At 41.3% G+C, this 12192-nt stretch overlaps 2 protein-coding genes and 1 long non-coding RNA gene across 4 annotated transcripts; 2 read left to right on the forward strand and 1 right to left on the reverse strand.

Annotated features, from left to right (window-relative positions):
* Positions 1-1203: 1203 nt before the first annotated feature.
* On the reverse strand, positions 1204-4040 carry org (oogenesis-related gene). 2 transcript variants are annotated; one of them, XM_067514598.1, is made up of 6 exons: positions 2771-4040; positions 2540-2611; positions 2242-2461; positions 1709-1875; positions 1413-1517; positions 1204-1317 (listed from the first exon to the last, which is right to left on the reverse strand). In XM_067514598.1, exons 1-6 carry the CDS (start codon positions 2960-2962, stop codon positions 1297-1299), a joined length of 777 nt encoding a protein of 258 aa, XP_067370699.1. In that variant the 5' UTR covers positions 2963-4040; the 3' UTR covers positions 1204-1296. The 2 variants fall into 2 exon arrangements, with proteins under 2 accessions (XP_067370699.1, XP_067370698.1); XM_067514597.1 differs by having other exon boundaries at positions 2735-4040.
* LOC137132277 (uncharacterized) lies at positions 1817-5178 on the forward strand. Its single transcript, XR_010915090.1, has 2 exons — positions 1817-1936; positions 4008-5178. It is a non-coding gene; the product is annotated as an uncharacterized lncRNA (long non-coding RNA).
* Positions 5179-7586: 2408 nt separating this feature from the next.
* peak3 (PEAK family member 3) lies at positions 7587-12054 on the forward strand. The gene is made up of 4 exons (XM_067514595.1): positions 7587-9001; positions 9338-9486; positions 9900-10453; positions 10756-12054. Exons 1-4 carry the CDS (start codon positions 8937-8939, stop codon positions 11833-11835), a joined length of 1848 nt encoding a protein of 615 aa, XP_067370696.1. The 5' UTR covers positions 7587-8936; the 3' UTR covers positions 11836-12054.
* Positions 12055-12192: the final 138 nt, after the last annotated feature.

The raw sequence follows: 12192 nt of genomic DNA on the forward strand, positions 1-12192 counted from the left end.
AAAAAAAAAAAAAACTGTTTTGTCAGGCTGTGTTCTGACTCAAACAGACCTTTAAAAATAAAATAAACAGAGTTTCCCTTTAAACCACCCACATCTACTTTACTTTGAGCTTCATATTCTGAATCTAACAAAATCAAATACAGTACATAAAATGTTACTTGTGCACAGAAATCAAACCCATGCAAGAACAAACAAACATTAGCTAATGTCTAAAAGGTTCTGGTCCACCGTCAGTGGCAATGAAGACGGAAAGAGTTGGTGCTGATTGTTGGATAAAGAAGAGCATTGGTTCAATTATAATTCAAGATGTTTGTGGGGCTCTTCACTGTAGCCTTCCACCTACTCCCATAAGTACATTTCACAGATGGACAGAAGAGGTTTGACAGTATGGGCAGCACAGAACAATCCTTTACTGATGTTAATCATACAGTATCAGGGCCACATGGCAGCAGCTTTGGTCTCACCTGCAGCAGAGAGCCAGTGAGCTGTTCTGTGAAAACACTAATTTTCTGCTCCAGTGAGCTCATGTCACAGTTAAGTCAGATGCTTAAAGTAAAACTGAACAGTGACTGTGGTATACCAAAGTTCACACTGCTATCATAAACATTTTGCTTTTTTTAGTGCCATGGGAACCTTTACAAAATAAACATGTATATATTTTTAAGTGCTTATGTAAGTGTAATGCTGTTGCCAGATACAGTTTGAGACATGCTGAATCAGACAAGTTACTCATCTAGTGGGTTTACAAGCTTAAGGATTTATGCATATGAACAAATTACATAGAATCATTACAACTGGGTATGCAAAGACTCAACCTCTCAAATCCAAAGTGTTATTTTACTTGTATGTCAATTACTTCCTCCAGCCTTGTACTTAACTGAGGCTGCAAAAACAAATCTGCATAGTGTACTTCATTTAGAATTTAACCTAGAGTCTGTGCCTTAAGACCTGCAGAGAAGTAAACAAAATCATTTACTTGTCTTTTGTTATTAAAATATAGAACAAAGGCTACAACTGGAAAGCAGCTGTTCAGAACAGTACCCCTATAATTTGGGATCAAACTTAAACTGATCACATTTAACAACCATGACTCGTGTTTGTCACGAGGACCTGCTGCATTTGAATAAACCTTAAGCTAAAAATGACATTACCAGCTACAGGTCTAATAAAGAGACATGTCTGCCATCTAGTGGATGGCCAAGGCAAAGTCAGGGAACAGATTTTATTGAATTTATATAAACATACAAAAGACATTTTGTCAATATGACATTACACAGCGGGGTAAGAGACTTGAGCTCAAGTCGATAGATCAACATCCTATAACAAAACAAAAACAAGTATTAGTGCAACATTCTGATCTCACACTAGTTAAAAAGCTACAATCATTACAGTGCTGCCATCGTTCATCTTACCGTGTTCACATCTTTAATAATGAACATGCCTTCCCCTTGAACTTCAAGATCGCTTTCTGTGTCGTTCTGTGAGTATTCTTCACTCACTGTGTTTTCAGTACTGGGCTGAAAAGACAATGATTTGACCTTATGTTGCAACTTTTAATCTAGTGACGTTTTGTACGTTGTGTTCGATTTGAGTGTCGGTGAAAAACAGGGCAGCAGATAACAGAACTTTACAAGGATGAAACCATGAATCCTTTGCACATGACAGTGCATCATGTTTGAATAGTTTACCATGACTCGCCTTCACAAACCTCATAGTCAGGATCTTCCTCAGGGCCTTCGTCGTCATCGGCAAGCTCCTGAGTGAGCGCCTCCACCCAGGTCTGACTCTCGCAATCTTCCTCCTCCTCCTCATCCAACTCATCCTGTTTTCTCTTGCTGCCCTTTCCACAAGGTTTAGTTGGAGAAACTTTGATTTCTGTTGAGGAAAAAAAACAAACATTTTGACGTCCTTCCACGCAGCTTTTGCCCTACTGAAGGTTAGTAAATCAGACTTTGAGGATATCAAGTCAAGTTTCTCAGTTGCACTTACACAAACCTTGTTGAGAGCAATTCAAATTCGGGAAAAACAAACATTTTATATCATGAAGCTTACTATTTAAAAAAAAAAAAAAATTAGTGTTTTAAAATTAAATTTTCAACGGCTGAACGTTCACATCAGGACCATGATCTGCAGCTTGACTTCGCACTTCACCCGGTGCCAAAAACAAATTAAAAACAAAAAAAACTGACGTCTTGTCACAGTTTACGCAATTTGCTCCTTATGTCAATATCAAGAAAATACCTGGAGAGAGGGAGCGACCAATGCTGCTAGAAACTGGGTAACCCAGCGCGCCCTGCACCCAGCGGGGCAGGATGGACAGCAGCAGACGCGTGATCCGGTGCAGGCGCTTGCGGCCTGTGAGACTGTGGCGTGCAGGACTAGGGACCGTGGGACCAACCAGGGCTCGCTCCTGTGGTTGGCGAAAGCCCAGCAGCAACCAAAACCCGCGGTATGCGCGTCCCTGTGAGTGAGAGTAGAACTTTAATCCCATTTAAAGCCAAAAGGTTAGATTCAGGTCTTCATCTGGTCCAACACGTACCACGATGCTGAATGGCCAGAAGACGCCAGTCAGCACGGAGCCAAGCAAGCCGTGTCTCCTCACGACCCTGCCCTACAGGAGGGGACACAGACGTAGTCAAAGCTACAAAAAAAAAACAACCATTCATACGGATTTATGTTGATGTGAGTTTACTCCAATAGACTGGTGTGGCCTGAACGACTGCAGACAACATACCCTCGGTGTGTCCTCAGGTAAAATGTCCGCCATTACCTCAATGTTCTCGGCCTGCTCCTCCTCCTCCTCCTCCACGGCGTCTCTGCGGATTTCACTCATCGTGCTGCGGGTTGAAGCCTGCTGGACCTGCAGAGCGACAGTGAGAAGGACAAACATAAGGTTTACAACATGTCTGAAAGGTGAAATGTACCGTGAAGTCACTACCGAGAAGCCAATCAGCGCGCACATACGCACCTGGTGCAATTAGCACGGACTAATCAACAAACGGCGCCAATTAACCTGCTGGAGTGGTCACGTGACTGTTTTTGGACGTAAACGTTTGAATTTTATCAGAAACTCGCAACCTGTAGGAATTTTACTGAAAACAACTGAGGTATGATTATTGTAATTTTAAATTGACTCTCATAACAGGCCTAATTATCAGAAATACAAACATGTATGTTGGTAAATAAAACATGTTGCCAAGGAAAGCAACATTAGCCTACATATTAACTGAACTTTATGATTATTTACATCAATAATGTACAAATAATTTTAGTCATAGGTTATTCAAAGATTTTTCCTAATGGGAGACATTTGTTCTGTTGTTATGTTATGTAGAGTTGCACATGGTGATGAAGTGCAGTCCTACTGCACATTCACATATATGATTATAATAGAATTCAAATAATGAAACTATTTAATTCAAGTATAAATTCCAAACTTTGCCAACTTCCAGCAAATCAGTGGCACATTTGCTGTTTTACTTTATCAGATGTTAAACTATATTAAAACTAGCTTTATACTGAATATCTTAGGTTTTATTACTGCTGGTCAGACATAAAAATGATTTTAAAACATTCATTGGGCTAATTTGGGCTGTAATGAACAGTGTTCATTACACTGTATAACAAACAGCTGATAAATTGAGAAAATAATAAGCAGATTCATTTCTAATTAAAACTATAAGTTGATGCAGCCCTAATATAGAACCTAAAACTATTTAACAATGAAAAGTAAAAAGTCCCAAAAATGTGTAACATGGTACAGCTTCAATTCAGGTTTACATCCGTCATGTAGCTACAACACTCTTCAGAGGCAGAGAAGCTGCTCCTCCCATTATTGTGCCATTAATGTCCTCCCATAATTAACGAGCTCCCAATTTGTTAACCATTTCCGGTGCTGGTTTCCATCATGTTTGCATATCTATTGATGCATTTGTTGGTGGAAAACATGTGGGAAGTAGACTAGAGTATAAAAGCTGCCTGACATCAATCCTCTCATCAATCTACAGCCAAGCTTCTGTGCCAAGACAGTGGAAGGCATTCAGACATGGATAAGAAGGCAGTCAGCCGGACTTCCAGCATTGGAGCAATTTGCAGTGGAACGAAAGATTCAGATGATTTCTTCACATCACGCAGGCACAGCAGTGCAGGGATCCGTGCACTAATGTGGGCTATCAGCAGTGCGTTCACCTTCAGGTGTTCTTTGGGATCAGTCTCCCAGACAAGCCAGGAGACAATTTTTCCAAACATCCTAACACCCGACAGCATTCCTCAGTTCACTATACCAAGACTGTCTGTAGAGAATACCTTAAGATCATTGGACAAGGAGACAGAGGAAGAGGATGCAGAGTCAGATAAAGACTTGGGGAGTTCTGAGACAGAGCCGGGATTGTATGTATCTATTTCGCCAGCTTGTTCCACCCTCTCATCATCCACATCATCCGCAGGCTTCACTTTGCTTCTCTCAGACCGCAGAGCTGAGCAGAGTGTCTCAGATCCTTTAACTCATAGGCACTCTCTACTGCAGAAGGAGGGGTCTAATTCATGCTCCTGCACCGATGCCCAGCACTGCCTGGACCCTGCCAGCAGAGCTGCCCTCTTCTTGCCACACCTTCCCAAAGTCACCACCTCATATGGCTTCACCACCTTGAGCCAGAGCCCTCAGATGGTTAGCAAGGATGCCCTTCTCTGCCAAGCTGGGCTACGGCGCTTAAACAGGGATGAGGAGACTGCATGCTGTCTCAGCCGGTCACCAGAGACGGGGGCAGGAAACATCAAAGGCAACTCCACCCATCTGTCTGGAGCCAAGAAGAGACTCTCCAAAGATTCGACTGATTCACAGACTAAAGAAATATTAGTAAAGGCAGATATAAAAGTTCTTCAGCCTCCTCCACCAACAATATAGTTTCACTTTCTTCTGCACCCAGACACCCAGACAGCAAGCGTAAACATTGCTTCTATGATGTTATAAGAAAACATTTCATTTTATGCCGTTAGTAATGAAATCACTGGATTTGAACAGCAGCACTTCTCAGGAAGTGGTTCAATATAGCTTGGCAACTGAATCTCATTATGTTACACACGGTTTTTGAAGACATGAATGTAATTGTGGATAAGCTGTGAAAACTCATGGAAAATGTAACACTGTCAGGTTAAAAAAATAAAACAGCAGAAGCAGACTGTGGCATGTTCGTCTTTCATGGTCGAAACAGAGTTTTTTCTTGTTTTGCAAAAGCAGATGGTTTTCCAACAAAATGAAATTAGATTTCAGGAACACTGAGAGGCACCTTTAAGATTCTTCTAACAGTCTGAGTGAATACTTCACATCAGCCATGTGTTCAAGGTTAATTAAATGCTTCACCATCTTAAATGTCAGTCTCTCTCAGGCTGTGTGCTTCGACTCACTCCCCTGGTGAACACTGTATGTGCGTAGTTTTCACAGTTAGCATGAACTGTGTCTTGCAGTACTGAATTTGTGCCGATGTTTGGAGAAACCATGCAAGTCCCCTAGCTCTTTAGCATATGAAGAGGTTCAGTGGAGAGGCCCTTAATGGCGATGGCCTAATGCATCCCCGGTGCTGCTGTCCTCAAGTCTCCCAAACACTGAATTTCAGTGGATAAACATTGCACTGTGACGCAGAGGAATCACTCACCCTTTTCTTTATGTGCATGATGAAAATGGTTTTACATGAATGTTTTAAGCAAATTAGTTCCGTTGCTTAGAATAGTGTATAGACAGTATAGTGTTAGACTGAGAGGCATTTTGAATATTTATTTTGCCTTCAGTGAGCCTAACTCGATCATAAATGGTAGTGGCACCCCCTCTCAGTGTAACAGAATTAAATTCAGCAGCACCACAAACTACACATACCTACAATGATCATACAAAAACTGTTATAGTTGACATTAAATTAAGATTTAATGCAGGACTGTTGTGTTAGGCATTGTTTGCTAATATAAAATAAAAGCTTGTTTTTCTCACATAGACCCTTAATTTACTTAACATAAGTGAAGAAGAAATCCACGTTATGTATCTCAAAGCTGAAATAAGAATAGTTTTATCCGGCCCTAGAGACCAAGAACTCAGAAAGTGGAAAATATATGAGTGGAAAATATTGCACTTTTTACTGTGGTAATTAGACCAACATTTTCCATAAAAAACATGCAGTAACAAGCTGCCCCCCTCCCCACTATTGTCTTGGTCAGGGTCCATGGTCGTGTTTTTAAAGTCTGTCAACTCTTAGGTGCTAAAACCCACTTCCTCTCTAACCGTCTCAAATTAATTAACTGTTTCAGGTACAAGGAGTTGTTTCAGATTGTACCCCTTATTTCTCAAAAAGACAGGAGAGACTCTTAATAAAACCATATTTTTTAATCTTGGTTCTCTCCTTTTACCTTCACGGCTGCTCAGATTTATCTTTGACTCCCAGGCTGGTAACAAGTACTAAACCAAAGAAATGTAAATAGTGACAACCATCCCCACAGATAAAACCACAATCTCAGGAGCCATATGTCTGCAGGATAAGTACTTTTTTGTTTGATACTGTAATTTAACTTTTTTGTATCTTTTTTTTGTGTTTTTACTTTTATTATATTTTAAATTGTAGTATCTAGTGTATTTATATTTGAGGTACATATATTTGAGGTACAGTTTTGATTCTATTACTTCAGTAAAATAAGTACTTGTCCCACTACTGCCTTTAATGAATGCAGGAAAAGTACAGGCCCAACATGTAATATTAATACACCATTCTAGCAAACATTTTTCAGTTGGTAAGGCAGTAAGCACAGTGTCAGTGGTTCGATCCCCGGTCACGGCTACATGTTGAAGTGTCTCTGGGCAAGACACGGAACCCCTAACAGCCCATTCCCAACCCCAGCTGTGCATGGCCGGTCCAAGCCCGGTAGAAATTGGGGAGGGCTGCGTTAGGAAGGGCATCCGGCGTAAAATCTGTGCCAAATCAACAAGTGGGAAATGATCTGCTGTGGCGACCCTGAGCCAATGGGATAAGCCGAAAGGACACAAAAACAAAACCAAAAAAATAATAATTCTAACAAACATTTTTAAGATAGATTTTTTTTTTTTACTTTGATGTAGCAGTAGAAACTAGACAGGAAACATAGGAGGTATGACATGCAAGTCTGGGGGGGAGTGGTTATGTGGGAGGCACTTTAACCATTATGCTCTAAAGCTCCTGCAAGCTCACTTGCTATTTTATTGCCACGCAAAACACCTTGTGGTAGTAGTTACACCTATACGTGACAAATCAAAGTGTCTGCTGTGAACAAGAGTTATTCAGAACAAGTTTCACTTCACTCTTTGGTCCAGTCACCTGTTTGATCAAACACTGTGACACAGAGTACACAGCAAGTAAGTGCTTAGTGCGATGCTCTGATGTGTACATCCCTCTCAGAAGTCTGTTCTCAGGTGGAAGTGAAAAATTCAGAAGAAGTTTGTCTTGTTTCTTTTACCTGAGAAGATAGAGACATTTAACACTGGGGCCCTGCTTGATCACTTCACTAAACAGCTCGTGCAGACTTTGTTATGAAAAAACTCCAGCTCCATACGAGACTATTTTATATTTAGTTGTGCACAGGAGTTCATTCCATTTTATTCAGTGTATTTTTCATTTAAGAACTGACTGTTGATAAATATATGGTATAAAACAACATAACTAGTCATGAGAAGCAGCCCATAGTGCAGAGGATGTGTGAGTCATTCTGGGATGGAGGTACTTCAGCAGCACACAATCCGTCTGAAGAATACACTCTAGGTAGCACGACAACAGCACAGAAAATGGCTGTGCTTGTGTCACAGATGGCATTCCAAGTTATCAGGATTTCAAAAAAACAAGTTACCATAGCCAGTTACAGTGGGTCTATACATGGTGTGACTGACCATTTGTGGCCTTTAGCAGTGTCAATTACCACTTTGATTCAGACAAATGTTAGAAAAGCTATAATATTGTGTTCAGGCTTTTATGGTTCTCAGATACATTCTAATGACTTTGGTGATCCACTGTCTATCACCCTCATAAAGTCCATCTGTATTTGTGAGAGATAATAAGAACAGTAGGATAGATTGCTTTGAAATTAACCACACAAATGTGACTGATGTGAAGTTCAAGGTGAATCATAATCAGTTTCATGTGAATTTACTCTAGGAATATTATATTATAGATTATTAATGTTTCCAGTTCTTTGCTCATAGAACCGTGTCTATAGATTCTCTGTATTCTCTGATTGTTGTGACAGACTTAACTGTAATCTGATTTGTCAGACTCAGTTCTTTCTTTTATTACAGACTTTTTGAACAAACCTTCCATGCTGAAATGGCTTTTAGTAGGACCGCCCTTTAAATGTAAATGGCCTAACAGTAAATGGCTTTGACATTTGTCGTAGGGGCCACACAGTAGCCACTTGATCTGCTTAAATATTTTCTGCAAAATTCAGTGAAAAAAAAAACACAACATGCCAGGCCTGAACCCTAAAGAAGCCATTGCATGTGTAAAGGCTCAACCTGAATCATCCAAAACTGAGAAGTTCATGCTGAGGCTCCACACAGCAAATGTAGATTAAGTGCGACAAAGCGAAAGAAGAAACGGTGCACATTAAAAAGGCTCCTCTACACCTGCTCTTCCCCATTCTGCCACGCTGAGGTTAGCTAAAGAGAACAGTTTTACCCTCAGAACAGACATTGCTTTTCCGGTACCAACCTCAACTTAGACTAAACGATTTGAGCAACAGATAAGAAGCACCTTAAAACATGCAACTAAACAGAAGACAGAGGGATGCAGAGAATTAGTCACAGAGGGTGTAACTGATACAAAGGGGAAGTCTTTTAGTGAGAAAGTGAATTCACCACCTGTGAGCTTTACATATACCATATTTAGTGTCAAAGAGGGGCAGGAGCAGGCTGCAAGCATTGTAGATTCCTGATGGCATCTGGTTCTGACAGCAGAGTGGATGGGCAACCTCCAGCCCTGCCTGTCAAACAACACAGGTAAGAGCAGGCAACAAAATGTTTTTGTCTCCTATTGATCTTAGCTAGTGTTCAGGATTGTCTTACAGACGTTTTCATTGGCTTTTCAAAACTATTCATCCCAGTCATGTAAAATCTATTTGAAATAATACAGGATGATTGCAAAGCTTATTTGGTTTCATAAATACCACTTATTTGAGTATCAGATGTTATCATAGTATATGTAGTGTATGCACTTAATGCTCACAATCAACACAACGTTTTTATCGATGAATACTTGCAGTCTGTCTATGCACCGTGTTGTATTCATAGTGGAAGGATAATGGCTTCTGTTGTTCTGTGCATTTTCTCATACAGAAGGAGTTCCCTAAGTCACTCCAGCATGGAGTCTGACTGTGCTATATTCAACCCTGTTGGACTCCAGAATCAAAACTACACATACAACGATGTCTTCTCTGAAACCACCGATTGTCATGCAGACCAGTGTCCCATTCACCAGCGCTATGGTAGGTTTATGAAATGGTCAAGTGAGCTTAAGTGAGGAATAGTGGGTGTGCATAGTAAAAAACAGATCAGTCAAATGCCGCATTGACTTATGTAGTTTGGTTCACCAATTCTGAAAATAGGGCTGACGTATTATGGGAAAAACAAAAGCGTACTACATGTGTGGTTCAACCTTCTCACTTTGCCCTTAGTTTGTGAGAAGTGAAAGAGAGGAAGTAACTGTCTGAAACCTTTACTTTCGATAAAATACATGTGATATTTAGCCAGAGTTGTCATGACTTGCAGAAGTGCCCTTGGAAGTGTAACTCTGCTGCAGAGGCAGACTGTTTGCTTTTGTAGAGATGCTGTGTCCAAACTGTTCCCTCATCAATGCTCACTGTTCAGTCTGACCTAAATCTCTCACTGTTTGGCTCAGACCCCTCTCAACATCAGGAGAGATTTTTCTCTGATGGAACCCCACCGCCCATTCCAAAGAAAAGGTTCGCTCGCACCCTCTCTCTTCCTGGCACCAGTGCACCTCCACCTTTCCCCCTGTCCCCGCTGTCTCCACTGCAAAGGAACCCTCAGAATTTTGACAACCCTCTGTACATGCTGGCACCCATACCTAATACTTATTTATATGAGGTTCCGGAAGAGATTAAACCAGCCGGGAGCACAGTATCCGTAATGCCCTTCTCCCAGCTGACCTTTGACACCCCAGATGAACATCTGCCCTACCACTTTAGCAGCTTTGATGACCAGAGGGTTATTTCTCAAGGGATTCAGCATCGCCACCTACTTTTTCTGAGAAGTATGGCACAAAGCCTGGAAGCTGATATCCTGCTGCAAGGAGAGGCCCTAGAGGAGTTAAGTTCATTTCAGCCTCAGGATTTCCTGTTCAGTGAGAACAGCGAGCCACAGCGGATTGGAGACAATGTTTACTACGGCCTGTGCAGCCCAAAGTTCCCAGGGAGGGTGTTTGGTTTGAAGGTAATGCCAGAGCTCACATTTCACAGTATGTTCTGTATGCCTACTACTCTCACTTGTTTCTACATTGCAAATAAAACTTTTAAAATGACGTATTATGTGCACTGCACAGAACAACCCCGAAAAACAAATATGATCTTTATCAGCAATAGCAACCTTGACACTGACTAGCAGAATACAACACTTCCTCTAAACTGTCATCAGATGTCACAAGTGCAGTAGGGAGGCTAGATTTCTTTGTTTCTTTAATAAAATATTTTTTATGGTGAGGATTTTCTGATTATGAGTTTTTCTTTTCTTTGCAGGTACACAAACAGACTGATGAAGCTCCCTCATCTCAAACTAAACACCATTCATCACATGTTAATGTGCAAGATGTTCTTGTTTATTTTCCACCCAGCAACACACTGAGCAATGATTCAGCCACTGCATGCAGTCAAGATCCCTGTGGTCTTTTTAAGTCAGACTGCAGTGTTGCTAAACCACCGTGTGGATGCAGCACTGAGCCTGCTAAAGATCCTGCAAACAAGAGTCCACCATCCCTTGAGTCCTTACTTCTGCAGGGACACTCTCTGAGCATTGAGAGAGACCTGCCACACGTCAGTCTGGAGGATTTTGTTCAGGATAGCAGCTCACTGCAGAGCACAGAGTGTTTGGTTTATGAGAGACAGATATGTGTTCTGCTGGTGCAGATATTAATGGGTTCACAACATCTTTACAACATCAGTGCCAATGCAGCTGAGCTCAGACCTAAGGACATCCTCTTAGTGTGGCCCAGTAGGAGGGACAAAGGAGGAAATAAACAAGATCAAGGTGCTCCTGGGGGGAAGAGAAATTTCAAGACATGCAGATTGAAAGATGAAATGGAGTGGGAAAGGTCAGAGAAAAAGGGAAGGATCCAGAGTTTGTGGAGGACACACGGTTCTGCTCGTGTTGTGTTAACCCCAAAGGTTTTTACTCGGCCTGCACTTCCTTTCATCAAATCCCAGATTGGAACCTTAATTCAATACTGCCTGCACCCAAGAGAGAAGCTGACAGGTCCAACTGAGACCAATACTTCTTACCGAAGGGGACTTCTTTATCTGTCCTCTCTGCTCAAGAATGAGAGCAGTGGGTCCCAGATGGCAGATATGGTTGCCATGGTGCAGGTGCTCCTGTGGGGCCCCCATGTCCCCCTCTTCAATCTCACAGTCTCCCCAAACACAGCTATCCACAACTGGCTGACAATCAAACGAGCCCTGCTGGTAATGAAGTTGGCAGAGAGAGGCCTGATCGAGGATCAGTCTGTTCTGGACTGGGAGGACTGTATGTGCCTGCAATATTTGTCATTTACAGACCCTGAGACAGTTGTGAGCGTGACCAGTCAACTCAATGCCTCAATCTGAACATGGACTAACATTTATAATCCTCATGTGAAAATGTTGAGTGCCTCTTGAAATTGAACTCTTTTGATCACTTTGGTAGCTACAGCACCAGTCTGAATACATAGACTTTTGACTGAGGTTAATTGCCATTAAAATTGCTTCTTTAATGATTAGATGCTTAAATATTGTTAGTCATAAACATAAAATTCACATCTAATAAAATTTGATTTTTGAACTTTGGTACATGCTCTATTGCCAGTTATTAAATACTCTAAACATTTATACATATAAAAATTTGTAACAGATGTCAAAACTGTCATATAGATGCGGCTAGACAACACATTTGACCCAGTTTAAACAGCAACAGGCTACATGCCT

This window comes from Channa argus, chromosome 8, assembly GCF_033026475.1.
Source record: "Channa argus isolate prfri chromosome 8, Channa argus male v1.0, whole genome shotgun sequence".
Lineage (NCBI taxonomy): Eukaryota > Metazoa > Chordata > Actinopteri > Anabantiformes > Channidae > Channa > Channa argus.